The 18,383-nt window shown below is 38.5% G+C and overlaps 2 protein-coding genes across 5 annotated transcripts in view; one reads left to right on the top strand and one right to left on the bottom strand.

Annotated features, from left to right (window-relative positions):
• The window catches only part of TRMU (tRNA mitochondrial 2-thiouridylase), a 65,593-nt gene extending 62,390 nt beyond the window's left edge, over window positions 1–3,203 (top strand). The window contains exon 11 of the mRNA XM_056573694.1: window positions 2,926–3,203. Within this exon, the coding sequence (XP_056429669.1) occupies window positions 2,926–2,931 (6 nt within the window). The 3' untranslated portion in view covers window positions 2,932–3,203. The remainder of the gene's footprint in view (window positions 1–2,925) is intronic.
• CELSR1 (cadherin EGF LAG seven-pass G-type receptor 1) overlaps window positions 649–18,383 on the bottom strand; it is a 174,727-nt gene continuing 156,992 nt past the window's right edge. The window contains exons 25-36 of one of the 4 annotated variants that reach the window (XM_056573691.1): window positions 18,072–18,246; window positions 15,509–15,621; window positions 14,443–14,522; window positions 14,149–14,275; window positions 11,820–11,945; window positions 11,130–11,221; window positions 7,773–7,876; window positions 7,342–7,509; window positions 5,970–6,212; window positions 3,820–4,084; window positions 3,223–3,302; window positions 649–2,987 (exon numbers count right to left, since the gene is read on the bottom strand). In XM_056573691.1, the coding sequence (XP_056429666.1) occupies window positions 3,257–3,302; window positions 3,820–4,084; window positions 5,970–6,212; window positions 7,342–7,509; window positions 7,773–7,876; window positions 11,130–11,221; window positions 11,820–11,945; window positions 14,149–14,275; window positions 14,443–14,522; window positions 15,509–15,621; window positions 18,072–18,246 (1,539 nt within the window). In that variant the 3' untranslated portion in view covers window positions 649–2,987; window positions 3,223–3,256. Of the gene's footprint in view, window positions 3,021–3,222; window positions 3,303–3,819; window positions 4,085–5,969; window positions 6,213–7,341; window positions 7,510–7,772; window positions 7,877–11,087; window positions 11,222–11,819; window positions 11,946–14,148; window positions 14,276–14,442; window positions 14,523–15,508; window positions 15,622–18,071; window positions 18,247–18,383 lie in introns of all 4 variants that reach the window. The other 3 variants (XM_056573687.1, XM_056573690.1, XM_056573689.1) reach the window with 3 other exon arrangements.

The raw sequence follows: 18,383 nt of genomic DNA on the forward strand, positions 1-18,383 counted from the left end.
CTGCATTCAAGTATTCGTTTGGACTAATGGAAGCTGCAGAAGATAACAGAATATAGGACTCAGCTACGTCCAACAGCTTCCTTGGACAATAAATGGAGTGGCGGTGTGCATGGGTGACTGCACCACTCTGTTCAGACAGGAACGGAAAAAAACTCCGCAAAAAACTGTCCTCTATTTTTGTCCTCCATAATGGAGTTTTTTGTGGCTTTTTTCCCCCTAAAAAGTTACGTATTAGTTATATTAGGTTTTTATTTTTATAAGGTGTGTTTCCCCTGCATATTTCCCATTACAAGTCATCTAATTATTTCCCCATGTGATGCTAGGAAAAATGTTTTCAAATATTTTTTTTTTTTTACCTACAGAGGTCTATGGGATAAAAAAAAAAAAAAAAGCCACATATGTGTGTGTTGGGGGTTGGCGATTTTCAAAAATCACCACAAAAGGGTGAAAAAAAAAAAGCCACCAAGTGTTGTGTAGGTATGGCATTTCACATTTCCCTATTGGCTGCCAGCTAAGAACTGGCTGTGGCCCAGCGCTTTTACTGAAAACCGGCATGTCTTCACTAATACACTACAGACTTCCAGGTCAGTTCAAAAGACATTTTTCACAAGTTTAATAATAACTAAGAAATGGCCCAAGACACAGGAACAAGTTGAACATTTTAATTTACTATTCCATCTTATCAGTTCAGTTTTTTTCCAGTGTTTTGTACATCAATAAATATACATGTAAAAAATCCAGTGTCTAGTATTTGTCATAAAAATAAAATTTACAGAAAAAAAAAACACCTTGCCAAATATTTAACACTTATTTGCCTTTGCAAACATTGAGCAGGGTCATAATGTCCATTGTACAATCTTTTTCTGCAATGGACATGTGTACATAGATACTGCATACCAGATGACTCCATAAATGCACTAAGGTAGACAGAAACAGTATAAAGTATTCTGAAATGGACATTTTTCTAATAACCATGGGCTCTAAAGTAGGTAATAATGCTGAGACAGAACATAAACATGAAAAAACAAATGCTAAATTAGTGACTTGCTATAAGGCACTTCACTGACACCAAACATCTACTACACATAAATCTGTTTGGGTTCCTTTCAAACAAAATAAAACCCACACAAGCATTTGGCCATCCTGAGGGAAATGTTGCTAGTCAGTGTGGCCTTCAGATGGCTGAAATACAGCCATAAATGCAGACATTTTAGCTTCCATATTACAGCTGCAACACCGACACCTAAACATACCAGTCTACCAAACCAGACTTAAATCACTATAGGATTCTCTAGTTAAGTCCAATTCATCAGAACCATGGCAGGTTTAGGCTTTGTGTCTGTATTACACTAAAAGTAAAATCTAACAGTACCAATGTATAGATAATATAAGGCCAAATTGTACTGGTCATGCCATACACAATACTGTAGTACAGGCACATAAATGACTCTATATTAAAGGGTGTTCCTAGGGTTAAAGTGCTGAAGCTTTAGAATGTGCACCCTGTATTAAAGCTCCCTGTGTGGAGATCTTCTTTTAGTGAACACACACACAAAATAAACATACCAGAAATGTCTCCCACAATAAAATCTTCTCCCTTAAATCCTATCTTGTCCAATATTAAAATCACAATGTAAGAGATACATAAAAGGATCACTTTTTTAACAGGGTGCACATCAAAAAGCTTCTGCACTTTTACAAAGCCCAGGCACTGCTTTTGAGCTAGCCTGTGTGTAGGGGAGATTTCTGGAGCACAAAATGACTAAAATTAGAAATAGAAAATCTGCATTGCTTTTTTCAAAACCAATGAATTAAATAAAAATACACATTCAATTATTGAACATTGTATCATTTGTTATTTAACGAAAACCAACACCCCAGAAGAGTTGGACAGTACTGTGTAGGGCCGCAAGGTATACACAGTGTCGATGCTGATTTCAGGTAGGATGAACCACACAGTTTATGTGGCATTTTGACAACATATTCCAGCTTTTTGCGGACATGAAAGGAAGCTCTGAAAGGTTTTACAACTGGATGGATAGTCAAAGAAGGCCTCAAATCTCACAAAATAAAAAAGAAGGCATTAATTGTGACGTGGCGGTAATGACAAGGATCACAATTACTTGGCAGCACGAGTATGTGATTTTTTTTTGTCTCGACTTAGGGCACAGGTTTGTAAAATAATCAACATTAAAAATTTCACTTTAAAATAAAAACTGTTGAGTTTTCTGAAAAATAAAAGGTTAAAATTCAAGTAACAATGTGCAATCTTAATATAAAAATATCTGTCCTCAGCAGGTCTTCGAGTATCAAAGAAACAAACTAGTTCTAGTGTAAAATTTACAAAAAGAGCTTTTTTTTTCTTTTTAAAAAAAGTCTTCATACAAAATATATAAAAAAAAAATATCTACAGTCAGTGTTATAGATTTATACATCGGGTGAGATTTTAAGACACATTATAATGTGGTGAAATGAATGAAGGGCACTTGGTGTCATATTCCGGTGTATATTGTTCAGTAGGCTGGAAGGTCACATTGTGACAGAACACAAGCAAATCAGCACTGACGGGGCCCCAGAGAAAAGGGCCGTCTGTAGAATGCCAATTTCAACATAGTAGTCCCATTGTATGTACATTAATTCAAGAGTCTTTAGCTTTGACTGCACCACAAAGCAGTCTCCTCTGCAATGTATGGCTCCAGGTATCTGCCAGTCTCTACTGTGATGTCCTTTTCATCCAGGGCAATGGAACTTTGCTTAGTGTCACACATTTGGCACTGGGTGCTGATAGCACAGCCTTCCGATATATATGTATATATATATATGTATGTGTATTAGGAAGCAGTCACAAGTCTGCCATTGTAGGTAATTGCATTAGCAACAATATATCCTCAGCCGTGACACTTGTGCTTTTCTGTATTATCCCAGGTGTAGAGGGCATCACAAGCTCGGGGCGAGGTCTCTCGATCACTACCAGCCTTCACAGTTTCCTGATGATTCAAATTGAAGTTTCATTACTGCCGCTGTTCATGAAAGAAGGGATCATGCAGGGTTAGGGTTAGATAAGAACGTCATACATAAATGTTAGCTTGTTGGTCATGCACAATTCCAAGGAAAGAAAGACTTCCAGAACAAGCATGCATATATAACCCTGCCACCAGTTGGCCATGTTTGGTACCCATGCAAAAGTAAATTTTACTAGTTATGTGGAGGAAATCCATTTACCAATTGTTTAGCTTTAGAAAACTTTTGCCTTATGTTAAAATCTGACTTTCTGCTCCAGCGAAATGAGATTGCTTGTTACCCTATAAAAAACAGCACAGTTTGCCTTAAAGGGTTTGCTAGGCAATAGCAAGAACAAGTAGGCAATCCAGTGGAATACAAGTGAATGTAAAGATGACATATGAAACAATATGGGTTAAACAATGTGATTTGATTTTAACAACGTAATATGTTAGTAATATGTTAGAAATGGTGAAGATGGACACATAATCGAGTGCACAAAATGACTGCAGAAGAGAGGCATCTATTATTCTAAATATGGCCACTACTAGATTGGATATTCGGAGCTGTATTTACTATACAGGGAAACATGGCTCATCTGTGGGGTAGTACAATTACTGAGATCCTTACATATGTAACATACCATAGTTATACTAAATGCCTTGATAGCACTATAATAAAAACATCCCTTAGCATTGCTGTCATGCTTCAAACTCCACATTTAGGTGTGATACCTTTCTAGAGATATTCTACTCAATAAAGCATTGTCTTAAAGAATAGAGCGAAGCTCCATATATTCCACCATTCATGTATACTTACTCAGAATCTGAAGTTTCCCCATTCGTAGGTGCCACCTGCACATTCATTGCTATGCCATTGAGCTGTTCCCGGGAATGGTCTCTCCGTGAATTTTTTAGGGTTATTGAGTTGTCTGTTACTGGACGGACACCATCATTTGAGCACACAGAAGAAGTCCTTGATGAGATCGTACTGTGATTATAGTCGGCCAACTTCTCACGTAAACGATTTTTCATGTTTTTATCAGTCAACGGTGGTGGGTATGTGACTTTGTTTTTCAGGATCCCTATAAAAAGCATTATAAACATGTATTGAGCATAGTGCACTTGAAGTCTTACTTAGGCCACGTGTTAGCATGGCAGTTTACTTGTTGTGGTATTTTACTGCAGTGGCCACCTACAACATATTTATATATTACAGAAAATGCTGTGGTTTTCTTTTAAAATTACAATTTTTAAGTAAAACTGACATTTCATACACATATTCATACTTAATATATATAGCGTATATTTGTTTTCTGTTGGCCTTTAGATGGAAATATTTGCCAGCTAAGATCTGGATTACAAGAAAACATTTGTATGCCAAGTAACTGGTGTACAAGCCTTAATAAAATCCTCCCCCATGCTTTAGGCATTATGACAGTCAATGGTGTTCTCTATGGTTATTCCACAAGAACATGGTCACTTTCATGGATCACTTTCTTTTTGCTTCTTACTGGATGGGACAGATATGTGTCCTTCTGCTACATTGCACTCTGCCCTATCACATAAAATGTACTGTTCTATTCTATTACTGATGTCACAAATCTCCAGGAGAAAGTTGAAAGGAACACTGAGTGACACGGGAAGAATAAGTCATGCAGGGCTTTTGTTCTTGAGTAAACTTGACTCATTAGGTAAATATAAAGGGCAGGACAACTATGAGGGAAACACATGCATCATTGTCGCATATGAAAGCTAGATTGTCATTGGTTATATTAATGGAAAGAATCATTCCTCTGTATTAACTCCTTAGCAGATAGCACTCAAGTGATCCCGAGAGATAAGGAAAATCTGTAGTCTTTCTGAAGCATGAGTCAAATTTTTTTTATTTAATTTTTTGCAGGATTTTATCATAGAAAGCTTTACTCTTTTGCTATGGAGAAAGAAAAGTGATGTGAATATCACATGCTCCTCCATAGAATGTTATATTACTGGCAGGGAGCAGAGCCAGAGCGGCAACAGAATGGGCATAGTGCAGTATAACTGATGGGGGTCCTAGGACCTATAGCAGTGTACCCACTGGATGGCAGCAAATTGCACGCTAATGTTTTCAGCTCTATTTCTGAGCTGGGTCAGGAGCAGATGGCAGCTGGGTCCGGACCTATTAGTGACCGCCAATCTAGAAACTACTTCAGAAGCTTTAAGGGTACCTCTCATCAAATAAACTTTCGATATATTTTAGATTAATGAATGTTGAATAACTTTCCAATAGCATGTTAATGAAAAATATGCTTCTTTCTATTGTATTTTCCCGATCAGTCCTGTCAGCAAGCATTTCTGACTCATGCTGGAGTCCTAAACACTCAGAGCTGCCAGCCTGCTTTGTTCACAGCCAAACAGGCTGTGAACAAAGCAGGCTGGCAGCTCTGAGTGTTCTCCTTTGTGAACAAAGCAGACTGGCAGCTCATAGTGTTTAGGACTCCAGCATGAGTCTGAAATGCTTGCTGCCAGGACTGGTAGGGAGACCCCTAGTGGTCATTTCTTTAAAGTGGAAAATTAAATAGAAAGAAGCATATTTTTTTATAACATGCAATTGTAAAGTTATTCTGCATACATTAATCTATAATATATCAAAAGTTTTTTTGATGAGAGGTACCCTTTAATAGGAGTGTAGAGAAAGTGAATAAAGGGAGTTAACTGCATTCAGAGACATTGAAGTCAACCACTTACAACCAATTACAGTTTAGTGTGCAGTTACGCTAACAGAATAGTTTGTGAATAAGAAAAGCTTCAGTACGTGGCACAGCTCCCATGTTAATATGGAGTGGTTGTGCTCATGTAAACAATAAAGAGGACAAAGTCATCAACATTTCATCAGAAAGGGTCAAACCCCTGTCATGTTTTTAGATTTGCACAATATGAGAAAGGTCCTAGTTTTAAAAAGCTCACGAATATATAGATAGGCCTTACCCTTCCTGAGCTCTGGCTGCTGGTTATTTTGATTGCTATTAAGTTTGCCATCCTTGTTCTGAGCTTCGTTCTCTTTGTCATGAGGGGTGTCTCCACAGTGGTTGGCCTTGGTTTCATTGTGTAGCTCTACATTTACTTTAGTCTCCACTTTCAACTTGCATTTGCCATTCTGATCTTCACTGTCACTGGCAGTCACACAGTCAGCTGGCCAGTAGGGTTTGACATGATTTGGTACTGAATCCACTGTACACAAAAGCAAGGTAGAAATTTAACAAAACGAGAACAGACACCAGAAGTCTATGCACATCAGCCAATCAGGTGACAGCTGTCATTCTTCCAAAACAGTATAGAAGGGGCCAGTGTAAAGGATTCCTCAATCCTAAAGCGTTAAACAGATAACTCCACATAAATGTTATAAGGGTATGTGCACACTATGGAATATCCACCTGAAGAAATTCCAGGAGGACATTCTGCTTGTAGCAAGGGCTGCTAAATGAATTGATGCTATGATCACACAATATTCTGCTGAAATAATTATTTTGGCGAATCCGGTATTTGAATTTCCGAAATGTGCACAGTGCAGCAGAAACCTATTGATGACAATGGGAGGCTGCTGCACCAGAAATTCTGTAGTGCACATGGGCCCTAAGAGTTTGTTCTTTTTATTTGTATTTTTCAAATAAACACAGTGATTTAACATTTAATACTTTTGTTAAGTAGATATCCAGAAGGCATGATAAAGGGGGTATTCCCCTAATATATATAGAAGGAAGCCATATGAAGCATCAGTAACACAATATTTTGGTCGCGGGGGACCTTTTCCAAGTGTGATGTACAGAGAAAAATAAAAATTAAGCAATCTGGAGGACCAAGGCAAACGTCATATGTATTAGTAATAAATTAAACTGTTTATGGTCATGGATAAAGACAAGATTCCTGCATATTATATATAACCGTAACAGATAAAACTATGTAGGACGTAGATCAATACTTTTAGATACTTTCCATGTAGAACATATACGAAGGGCAACATCTTGGAAGCACACCCTGTACAGTGTCAAAAGACAATAACAATACTTTACACATGATTAAAGTAGCCTGGTAAACTTCTTATATGTATCTTATACTTTCCCTCTTTTACTCATACTTTAGATATAAAAAGCATACAATGTTCTAAAATGCAAGTGCCATTCAATTCGGTCTTAAGGCTGTCATTCTTCCATCAATAACAAAATGAACAAGGTGATCTGGCTGGTTGCTATAAATGAGATTCTGTCTAATTGTCATTTTACATGAAAAAAATTGCTTATACTTTTTTTCTAAATCTACCACCAATTATTCTTTATTTTCATGGTTGTCTCTATACCTTTACCTTTTGGGGTGCTATGAACTGGTCCACGCTCATTGTTTTTAGGGCTAGTTGGTTTCCACTGTTGCTCTGTTTCAATCTCCTCTTCTTCACTGTCAGATGAATGAGAGGAAGCATATGAGCTGCTATGCTCATCCAGGGAAAGCTCGCTGTCTGAGTCGGAGTCATGTCCTAGAAAAGATGAAGAGTCAATGGTTACTACGGACAGTTAATATTCTTTTAAGGGTGCATTCACATTAAGAAGATTTGTTGCAGGAACTTCTGCGGCTGTTCCGTTCAACCCCATTCAGACAAATGCAAAAGATTTAGAGTGACAGAAATTTCTGGCAAAAACCAACTGCTAAATATATTAGATTGTTTTCAAAATATTGCTATACATAAAAATATACCGTACGTCATACTCATATTAAGAATGGATAGACAAGATTCCTCACCATGTGATTGCGTGCGGTTTCTGAGGAAAAGGGCAGCATCGACTTCTGTCACACCGGCACGGGTCTGTCCTGAGGACACACTAAGCTTCTGAGCTGCCTCGTCCCTGTATTTAGGAACCATTGCAGAGTACATTAAAATATGCAACACATAGCTTACACACAGAGCACAAGTCATGGAAATCTCGACATCTGCACTATGTATGACAAACACTAAGGGGATAAGTATATGCTGTCAACTCAGATTAAGAGCATGCGAGGGCTATGCAATCACGTCAAGGAGAACAAGGTTCATGTATTGATATACATAGATATGCATAGCAAAATCTCCTGTATAGCACAAATTGTACATACATGTTGTACTATACAATAGATTAATACAAGGGCAAGTCAGCCATGCAGAAAGCAGAACTATTGTTTTTCAGCGCATTGCAGAAATGTAGTAGCAGTATTTCCATTTCACATCACATTTGGGCCATAAGTCTAATGTATACATCTTTATACCACAAAAATTAAAAATGTTATTCTAGTTTACAAGTTTATTTTAGGACATTGTTTTCTTAAGTCTATGACATGTTAAAAGTTTTCTAAAATGGCAGTTAGATTTTAAGTTCGTAAATAGCTACATGCTACAATACAGTTACAAGACAATAGACAAACGTATTCCGGCACATGTGACAATATATAATAAAATAAGATATAAGAAAATAAAATAGAATAGAGTAGTGGCGTCTGTGTCTCACAGGGCCCTTGTGAAGGCGCAGCACCAGCTAATATTATCTAAAGTATAAGTGTTCCACAATGTGTTAAAAAATATATTAAGACCACCATATAAACGTTCATATACAATCTCTAATAGGAATAAACAGGGAAAGAAATCTGGGTAGGAGAGTCCTAGTTCATACACAATACTCAATTCTCTCCTCTCTCCAAAAGTTCTGCAAATTGTAACAGATTCCATATAAGTTTTTGTTAGTAACCCATAGCAACCATTCGTACGTGTCCAGCTGCAGCAGTAGATCGCAATTGAACACCTTTGCAAATAATGTTCATGCACTTGCTCTTAGCAGATAATTGTCAATACATACGCTTGTGTGCAGTAATTATTAATATGCATTCATATCTTTAGATACTTTGTATCTCACCACTCCTGGGCACTGATGCGCTGGACTTCACGGGGATGCTGCGATCTCCTCCAGTTGCGCTATGAAATCCCACAGTGTATTATCACTGGATGGCTCTCATGGCGTGAGACAGCATCACCGGAGACTCTGCCGTCTCCCACGATGGTAATGCTGGATGACAGTGGGTTCCGGGTGGTGGTACTGCAGCGGTTCTGCAGGTAAGTATGTTTTTAAGCCGGTGGCGTCCTCGTGGCAATGAGGCGCGTATATCTCCTGTACCGGGTGCCGGGTGATTGACAGTTATGTTTCCCGGTATCGGACTGCTGGTTGCTGAGCTGGGCAAATTGACTGGTGGTCTCAATAGTTATTAAGGGGACACTGGATGTGTTTCAGGACTGTCTCAGTCCTTTCTTCAGCAACCATATACACCCATATTTATAGCTGCTGAAGAAAGGACTGAGACAGTCCTGAAACGCGTCCAGCGTCCCCCTAATAACTATTGAGACCACCAGTCAATTTGCCCAGCTCAGCAACCAGCAGTCCGATACCGGGAAACATAACTGTCAATCACCCGGCACCCGGTACAGGAGATATACGCGCCTCATTGCCACGAGGACGCCACAGGCTTAAAAACATACTTACCTGCAGAACCGCTGCGGTACCACCACCCGGAACCCACTGTCATCCAGCATTACCACCGTGGGAGACGGCAGAGTCTCCGGTGATGCTGTCTCACGCCATGAGAGCCATCCAGTGATAATACACTGTGGGATTTCATAGCGCAACTGGAGGAGATCGCAGCATCCCCGTGAAGTCCAGCGCATCAGTGCCCAGGAGTGGTGAGATACAAAGTATCTAAAGATATGAATGCATATTAATAATTACTGCACACAAGCGTATGTATTGACAATTATCTGCTAAGAGCAAGTGCATGAACATTATTTGCAAAGGTGTTCAATTGCGATCTACTGCTGCAGTCGGACACGTACGAATGGTTGCTATTGGTTACAACTATACTGGAATCTGTTACAATTTGCAGAACTTTTGGAGAGAGGAGAGAATTGAGTATTGTGGATGAACTAGGACTCTCAGATTTCTCTCCCTGTTTATTCCTATTAGAGATTTTATATGAACTTTCATATGGTGGTCTTAATATATTTTTTAACACATTGTGGAACACTTATTTTATATATTAGCTGGTGCTGCGCCTTCACAAGGGCCCTGTGAGACGCAGACGCCATTACTCTATTCTATTTTATTTTCTTATGTCTTATTTTATTATATATTGTCACACTGTATAATAATAAATAAATGTAATTAATATCTGTCCATTTGTCTTAAACCCTGAGCTCTAATATATATATTTCTATACACAAACTACTTCCTGACACCTTGGGTATAGGTGTCTAATTAGGTAGCCCGGGTTATTTGGTGGGTAGTTAGACAAGAGCCTCTCCAACTCCTTTATAGTATTCCAGCACATGTTGGCAAACTATGGGGGAGATTTATCAAAACCTGTCCAGAGGAAAAGTGGGTGAGTTGCCCATAACAAGCCATCAGATCGCTTCTTTCACTTTTCAGTGGCCTTTTCCAAAATGAAAGAAGCGATCTGATTGGTTGTTATGGGCAACTCAGCAAATCTTCCTCTGGACAGGTTTTGATAAATCTCCCCCATAGTTTGCCAACATGTGCCGGAATACGTTTGTCTATCGTCTCGTAACTGTATTGTAGTATGTAGCTATTTACTAACTTAAAATCTAACTGCCATTTTAGAAAACTTTAAACATGTCATAGACCGTTACACTTAAGAAAACAATGTCCTCGGGATAAATAGCGGGATAAATCTCACGCTATATATTTGAAAAAGTCTGGAAAATACCAATAATATATCAATTGCACACACTGTGTTATGGGTCTATTAAACCCTCAAAAAGTTATCATAAGTTTGTAAGGGATGATGGCCTCCCATTTTTACACTACAAGTAAACAAAAAATCATATACCTCAACTGCATGGTCCAAAGGTGAAGTGAAAAGAGCATAGTATTGAATAGAGAGTTTCAGTATGTATAGACCTAGCTCCACACTGTTATTCAGTTGTTTATAACATTAGCAAATTCTGCTTTAATACATTGCAATTTGTAGTAGCCATTGAAAGGACACAAGCCAAGCGCCATGCACCCGCCACCGCATTACCTGAGGATATAAGCAAGGTAGCTATTGTGGCTCTTGGCTGACCTGACGGTGCTCTCCAAGGAGACTGTGGATTCTCCAATGTCTGTTCTGAACATGGATTCATCCATATAGGTATTATTATAATTTAGTGTCCGCTGCAAATGACAAAACAGTTAAAAAGTCATGAATGATTTCAAGGTTTGAACTTCATATATATATATATATATATATATATATATATATATATATGTATTTAATATATATTTGTTAAGCAAGATGCAGTCTCTCTCTTTCCCCTACTGTATGTATGTGACAACAGTATTATGTGAAGTCATTATAAGAGAAGTGTTAGAATGTGCACATATTTGACATTCTAAAACAATGCCATGAATTGTGTGGTGCTCTATACTAACACCACTACGTCTACAGCCACTCTTCTCAAACTGTGAGGTGGGGCTCAACATTATGGCACAGATGGGGAGGAATTTTTGACAAAAGTCATAAGCTTTACATCATATGCTAATGGAAAGTGTCTGGAGGTCATTATAACAACAAGCACATTAAATACACACAAATATACAGTATGCAATGCTAATTCTATGTCTAGAAACAAATATACATTTTAAGATGTCTTTATTTTGTTTTGTATATTACATACAATGTATGCCTGTAACCAGTGGCAACATTACTTTCTACCAACATGTACAGTGGCCTCTACAGAGGGCGGGAGGAGGGTATTAAGAAATGACTTACAGTCAATAGCGTGGCTCTTGTCGTTGTACTCTCATCTGTGAGGTATTTCTTTCCAGTAAATGTATTCTTTAACTGTTTTCTGACTTCTTTGTTAAATACACAATGGAAAAAGAAAATAAAGAGACCCTGTAGTAGGAAAATAATATTAGGTTACATTTAGCTGCATTTTGTAATTGTCCTTAACGCAGAGTTACATGCAGAAGGAAAAAAAAGAGCAACAGAATGGCTACATTTGAGTGATAGTGGGCAACCAGTTCATTACTGGACCCACCTGCCACACATACACTTTTAAGCTGAATTGTTTCCCTTGGTTCAAACCTAAACCTTCAACATCAGCTTTCTGAATGAGCTAACAGGTTCAACTCATACAGAAGCTTGATGGAATTACTTGCTGTAGATGGGTCATGTTGGGTTTATGGGCAACAGTTACAATAAGACCCAAAGCATATTTCAAACTCACACATTATTATGTTAGAATAATTTTATTTACAGACTGGGATCACAGAGACTCCATACTTATCTCAGGCCCTACAAATCAGTATCAGGGTACGTTCACACGTGCAGATTTTCGCAGCGTATTTAGCTGTGGATCCGCTGGTGAAAGCCCCGCTGTATGCTGGCTTTATATGTGCCTGCTGGTAGCGGTAATACGCCGCTACGAGCAGACACAGTGCAGCGATGTGCACGGCTTACTCGCACATCGCGGCCTCTCTCCCTGCTCTGAGCTAGGCAGAGAGCTCCCGCGACTCGCACATCGCAGTGTGTCTGCTGGTAGCGGCGTATTGCCACTACCAACAGACATATGTAAAGCCTGCATAGAGCGGGCCTTCACCAGCGGATTTGCAGTTTAAAATCCGCTGTAAATCCGCGTGTGTGAACGTACCCTCAGAGAGACTGTTCCCCTCTCCACCAAGCTAACATCCGCTCTGTACATGACAGCAGAACATTGGCTCATCACAAGGGAAATAAAAGGAATGGTGGCTGTGAACTTCTTGATATGTAATGAATGTTAATGGCCCCATGCAAATGTCTGAGAGGTAAACTTAGGAAAGTTTAGAAAACTGGGATTAAAAGCTGAACAAAACAATGCAGAATCCATGTGGATATATAGGAAATCTAGTATTTGTTATGCATATAGTGCGAAAGAAATATGTAGTCTGCAAGCCCTAAGCAAGTTGGGTCAGGGTGCATGCACACCACGTTTTTGCTATACAGTTTCAAGTTAAAAACCATATGGAACCGAATAGAAAACTGTATGCTTTGACTTAACATTGTAAACCGTATGTCAAACGCATCATCCGGTTTCCTCCGTTTTGCATCTTAAAAACGATTTCGTCCTTTTATTTACCCGCACCCAAAATTGTAGTCTGCCATGTTTTTTGGTCTGGGAGAAAAACTGCATTAAACCGTATACGTTTTTTTTAAACATGGGAGTCAATGGGAACTGTACAGAACCATATGTGCGTACGTTTCCATCCGGTTTTCACCATACGGTTTTTGACTTTGCACAGTTTTTTTTCTTGGAATTTCAATCAAACAAGTGAAACTTTATTCAAAATGGAGTGAAAAGTTAAAAACGTATACGTTTTTTCTTAAAAAAACAGATGCAACCGGACATCATTTTTCAAACCGTATATGGGTTAAAATGTGTACACATGTTTTGATACAGTTTAGTCCGGTTTTGAGGAATCCATTTTTCATCAAAAATCTGATATGGGAACTGTATTGCAAAAATGTGGTGTGCATGCACCCTTAAAGGGGTACTCCGGTGGAAAACCATTTTTTTTTTTTTTTTTATCAACTGGTGCCAGAAAGTTAGACAGATTTGTAAATTACTTTTATTAAAAATCTTACCCTTCCACTACCTTTTAGCAGCTGTATGCTACAGAGGAAATTCTTTTCTTTTTTAATTCTTTTTTTGTCTTGTCCACAGTGCTCTCTGCTGACACCTGATGCCCGTATCAGGAACTGTCCAGAGCAGCATAGGTTTGCTATGGGGATTTTCTCCTGCTCTGGACAGTTCCTGATACGCGCATCAGGTGTCAGCAGAGAGCACTGTGGACAAGACAAAAAAGAAATTCAAAAAGAAAAGAATTTCCTCTGTAGCATACAGCTGGTAAAAAGTACTGGAAGGGTAAAGATTTTTTTAATAGAAGTAATTTACAAATCTGCTTAACTTTCAGGCACCAGTTGATTAAAAAAAAAAATATTTTTTCCAGTAAATATTCTTAAAGGGAACAAAGACCAAGATCAGTTGCTGGCTAAAAGAAAATGGGTCCATTTTAAATGACCTGGGAAATAACAAATAGCATATTCTAAGGCAGGTTACCTGCATACAGCTAAAGATGGCAAAGAGGTAGTGAAATGTCATCACATCGCTGTTGACAGCCATGAGTCCCAGTAACCATGTGGCACTAACCAAAAGCAGCAGGAGGAAAGCTGTTCTTAGCGTTGACCTGGAAACAAAAATGTATTTATTAACATGGCATCTATAAAAGTGAAGAAATGTACTAAGACCGTTCTCAAAGAACAACAGTCGTCAGTGTCTGTTTGACTTATGACTGATCATGTCTACATTAAGCTGCATGAATTATCTCAGTCTCGAATTGGTTCCTAAACTTACATAACTCCAGTTTTCTCAAATACCCGTTGTCTCCGTCCACAGGACGTCTTCACAGCTAGTACGAAGATGACTGTATTTATCTGTACATAAAAAAATCATGGTAATGCCACGTCAGTAAAATGCATGCTGATTATTTACAACATAGGATGATGCCCCCTCAACAGATCAATACATTCCACATGTAATTGACAATTCAGCATCATTTTATCTTTTAACATCTGCTATTGTCTACTACATTGTTCTTCAACCAGGGTGCCTCCAGCTGTTGCAAAACTACAACTCCCAGCATGCCCGGACAGCCTTTGGCTGTCCGGGTATGATGGGAGTTGTAGTTTTGCAACAGCTGGAGGCACCCTGGTTAAAGGGGTACTCCGGTGGAAAACTCTTTTTTTTTTTTTTTTTTTAATCAACTGGTGCCAGAAAGTTAAACAGACTTGTAAATTACTTCTATTATAAAATCTTAATCCTTCTAGTACTTATTGGCTGCTGAATACTACAAAGGAAATTCTGTTCTTTTTGGAACACAGAGCTCTCTGCTGACATCATGACCACAGTGCTCTCTGCTGACATCTCTGTCCATTTTAGGAGCTGTCCAAAGCAGCATATGTTTGCTTTGGGGATTTTCTTCTACTCTGGACAGTTCTTAAAATGGACAGAGATGTCTATGTCAGCAGAGAGCACTGTGGTCATGATCTCAGCAGAGAGCTCTGTATTCCAAAAAGAAAAGAATTTCCTCTGTAGTATTCAACAGCTAATAAGTACTAGAAGGATTTAGATTTTTCAATAGAAGTAATTTACAAATCTGTTCAACTTTCTGGCACAACTTGATTAAAAAAAAAAAAAAAAAAGTTTCCCACCGGAGTACCCCTGAAACACTGGTCTACTTACACCCCTTGATACAATTACTGGTAAAGGGACTCCAGATATGAAGACATTCTAGTTCCCCAGATTTACATATTACAAAACATGAAAAATTCTCTTGGAACTCCAAACAGGTATTTATCTTTGGGATATGTCTACCTTCATGACAAACATACGTCAGCCTTCAGTGGTGTAAGATACTTACAGCAACCACTACAGCGATGGGGCCAGCAAAACTCCAGATGAGAGTGTCATGTACTGAGAGCCAGCAGAAGTCAGGGTTCCCATAGCCTTGAGGATCCAGACCAACAGCAAGTCCTGAGAAGTAATACATATATAGCAAAATGTACTTCCATCAACAGTCTGAAGAATTGTACCCATGCACATGATAAGAGAAGGATTAAAGAGTTAAATTATGAAAATGTATTCATCTCTGTTAAGGAAAGCTACACGATTATAGCATAGTGAAAAAAATAATAATTGTAGACAAATCATGAATGTACTAAATAGGACCAAAAAAAATAAAAATAAAAGAATTTGTATGGTTTTTCATTGCTCTGTCTACCATACGTGAGCAGATTATTATTTTTTTTTTATCTCTCTTGCTTTGTGTTTTATTTTAGTATTTTGTGTGAAACAGGTTACACACAGTACATATACAATTGTATGTACATGTTAGCACATAAAGAGGTAGAATCCCCAATAATACTGCTCTATGGCCTCACGATGTAAACATTCCAGCAAGTTATATTGATTCTACCCCAGGGCACTCTCAGGAAAAAGATGATATTGTTTCTAATAACTACAGTTCTCCATCACTCAACAGCTTAGACTTATCTAAACCTTAAGTCAATGTTCCCAGCCACTGAACCAATATGCAAGACACCTTCGTCAGCAGCAGAAAAACACTGAACGTATATTGCCCTGTAGGCTGACATGCAATGTTACCAATCTCCAAGAAAACCATGTGGTGAATGGAATATAGCAAGACTGAAGAAAGAAAGCTATACTGAAGAAACTAGGGCACTCAGGGCATCATAGGCAGGTAAGACCACTCAGGTAATATGGAGAAAAACATTGGCTAGTTTACAATCTACTACTCAAATAATATAATCAAAAGATCAAAACATGGCACGCCATAAAATAGGACAAGAAGCATGTGATATGCATTATCGCTAAGGCTAAGTTTCTACTTGTTTTTTATTGTGGCCCAAAAAAACGCAAGAAAAATTTTCCAGTGTTTGGCGTTTTTTGCATTTGAGTGGAAATTGCATTTTTGGCCCCTTTGGCATTTTTTTATTTTGGTATCCAAAATTTGTTGGGTAAAAAAAAAAAAAAAAAAAAAAAAGAAGGATGCATTAGTGATGGAAAAAATATTTATTTCACAAAATTTATATTTTTTATAACGAAATTTGTATTATTTTTTAATAAAATGTGTGTGTTTCACTTTTTTTTCCCCTCTTTTTTTTTTTATTTTTACATTTTTAAGGTAGTACTACTACTCCCAGCATGGCACAGACTGTTCCATGATGGGAGTATTGGTACCTGTACTAATAGACAGATCGCCCCGGGTGTCAGTCGTGACACCCGATGCAATCGCCCATAATATAGCAGAGATGTGGATCGGCTCTATACAGTGCTCGCATCTCTGCACTATACTCCGGCCAGTGATTTGAATAGAACATCACTCATTCATATTTTCTGCCCAGAGTGGGGATTGGCCGGATGGTTGCAGCCAATCACAGCTCTCAGAGTGAAATATGAATGAGTGGCTGGCCGGAGTATAGTGCAGAGATGCGAGCGCTGTATAGAGCCGCTCCATCTCTGCATTAGATAGGACGATTGCAGCGGGTGTCAGGAGTTATACCCACTGTGATCTGTCCTTGACTGCAGGTACTACTACTCCCATCATGGAGCGCACACTGCTCCATGTTGGGAGCAGTAGTACCTGCAGTTAAGTAAGATAACAGCGGATGTCACTGCTTAGACCCGCTGTGATCCTCCTGTATAATGTATAGATGCAGCCGGCCACTCTTCTTTGGTCCCCTGCACTGACGTATATATGAATAGGTGTATATATACGTCAGTGCAGGGGACCATAGAAGAGTGTCCGGCCGCATCTATAAATTATACAGAAGGATCACAACAGAAGACTCGGGTGATCTGACAATTAGTACATGTACTACTACTCCCATCATGGAACAGCGTGTTCCATGCTGGGAGTAGTAGTACTACCCAAAATAAAAGTTAAAAAAAAAATATGTGAAAAACACACACAACACACGACATTTTTATTATTGTCGGCTACATTTTTAGTGCCCTGCCCGCACACATAAATTGATACCTGTTTTAAAAATTAATACAAATTTTGTTATAAAAAAGATACATTTCGATAGATACAATTTCATTCACTACTGTATTTTTTTTATTTTTAATGGTACCCTACGAAATTTTATTTAAAAAAGTATCTCCATCACTTTTTTGGATCGCTAAAGTCCAAAAAAGAATAAAAACTGCCTGCAAAAACACCAAGGAGCTAAAATAGAGTGAAAAAACACCAAAAGGATTAAAAAAAAAAAGCCAAACTTAAAAACGCCAAGTGGAAAAAAAAATTAGCGATTCCTCATTGATTTACAGCTAACATCTGGCCGCAGCGTTTTTTGGCCGAAAAAACGCCATGCGGCAGAATTGCCGTTTTCCTTGGTGTTTTTTCCCAAATAAAAAAACAAGTAGAAAGTTAGCCTTAGTGTTATAAAGAGGCAACCTACCTGTTATAATGGCTGGTATCCCATAACCAACCACATAGTAGAAGCGCATGTGACCAGTGTCAATGTTCCTCACTTCCGTCAGCATACGGTAAATGTGAAGTCCTTCCACAAACATCCAGGCAAAGGTGCTCATGTAGAAGTAATGCAAGAGGATGGCGATCACAGTACACACAAACTAAAGGAAAGGTAAAAATCCAGTAACTATACTTGTTAGGGCAAACATTCTTATGTTAAATCTATGGCTAAGCAGCGTATGTTTTACCCATGAGATATCAGAGCTCGCACTTCCTATTGTTTTAAAGCAATCATCAG

The sequence above is a fragment of the Hyla sarda genome, chromosome 4, assembly GCF_029499605.1.
Source record: "Hyla sarda isolate aHylSar1 chromosome 4, aHylSar1.hap1, whole genome shotgun sequence".
NCBI lineage: Eukaryota > Metazoa > Chordata > Amphibia > Anura > Hylidae > Hyla > Hyla sarda.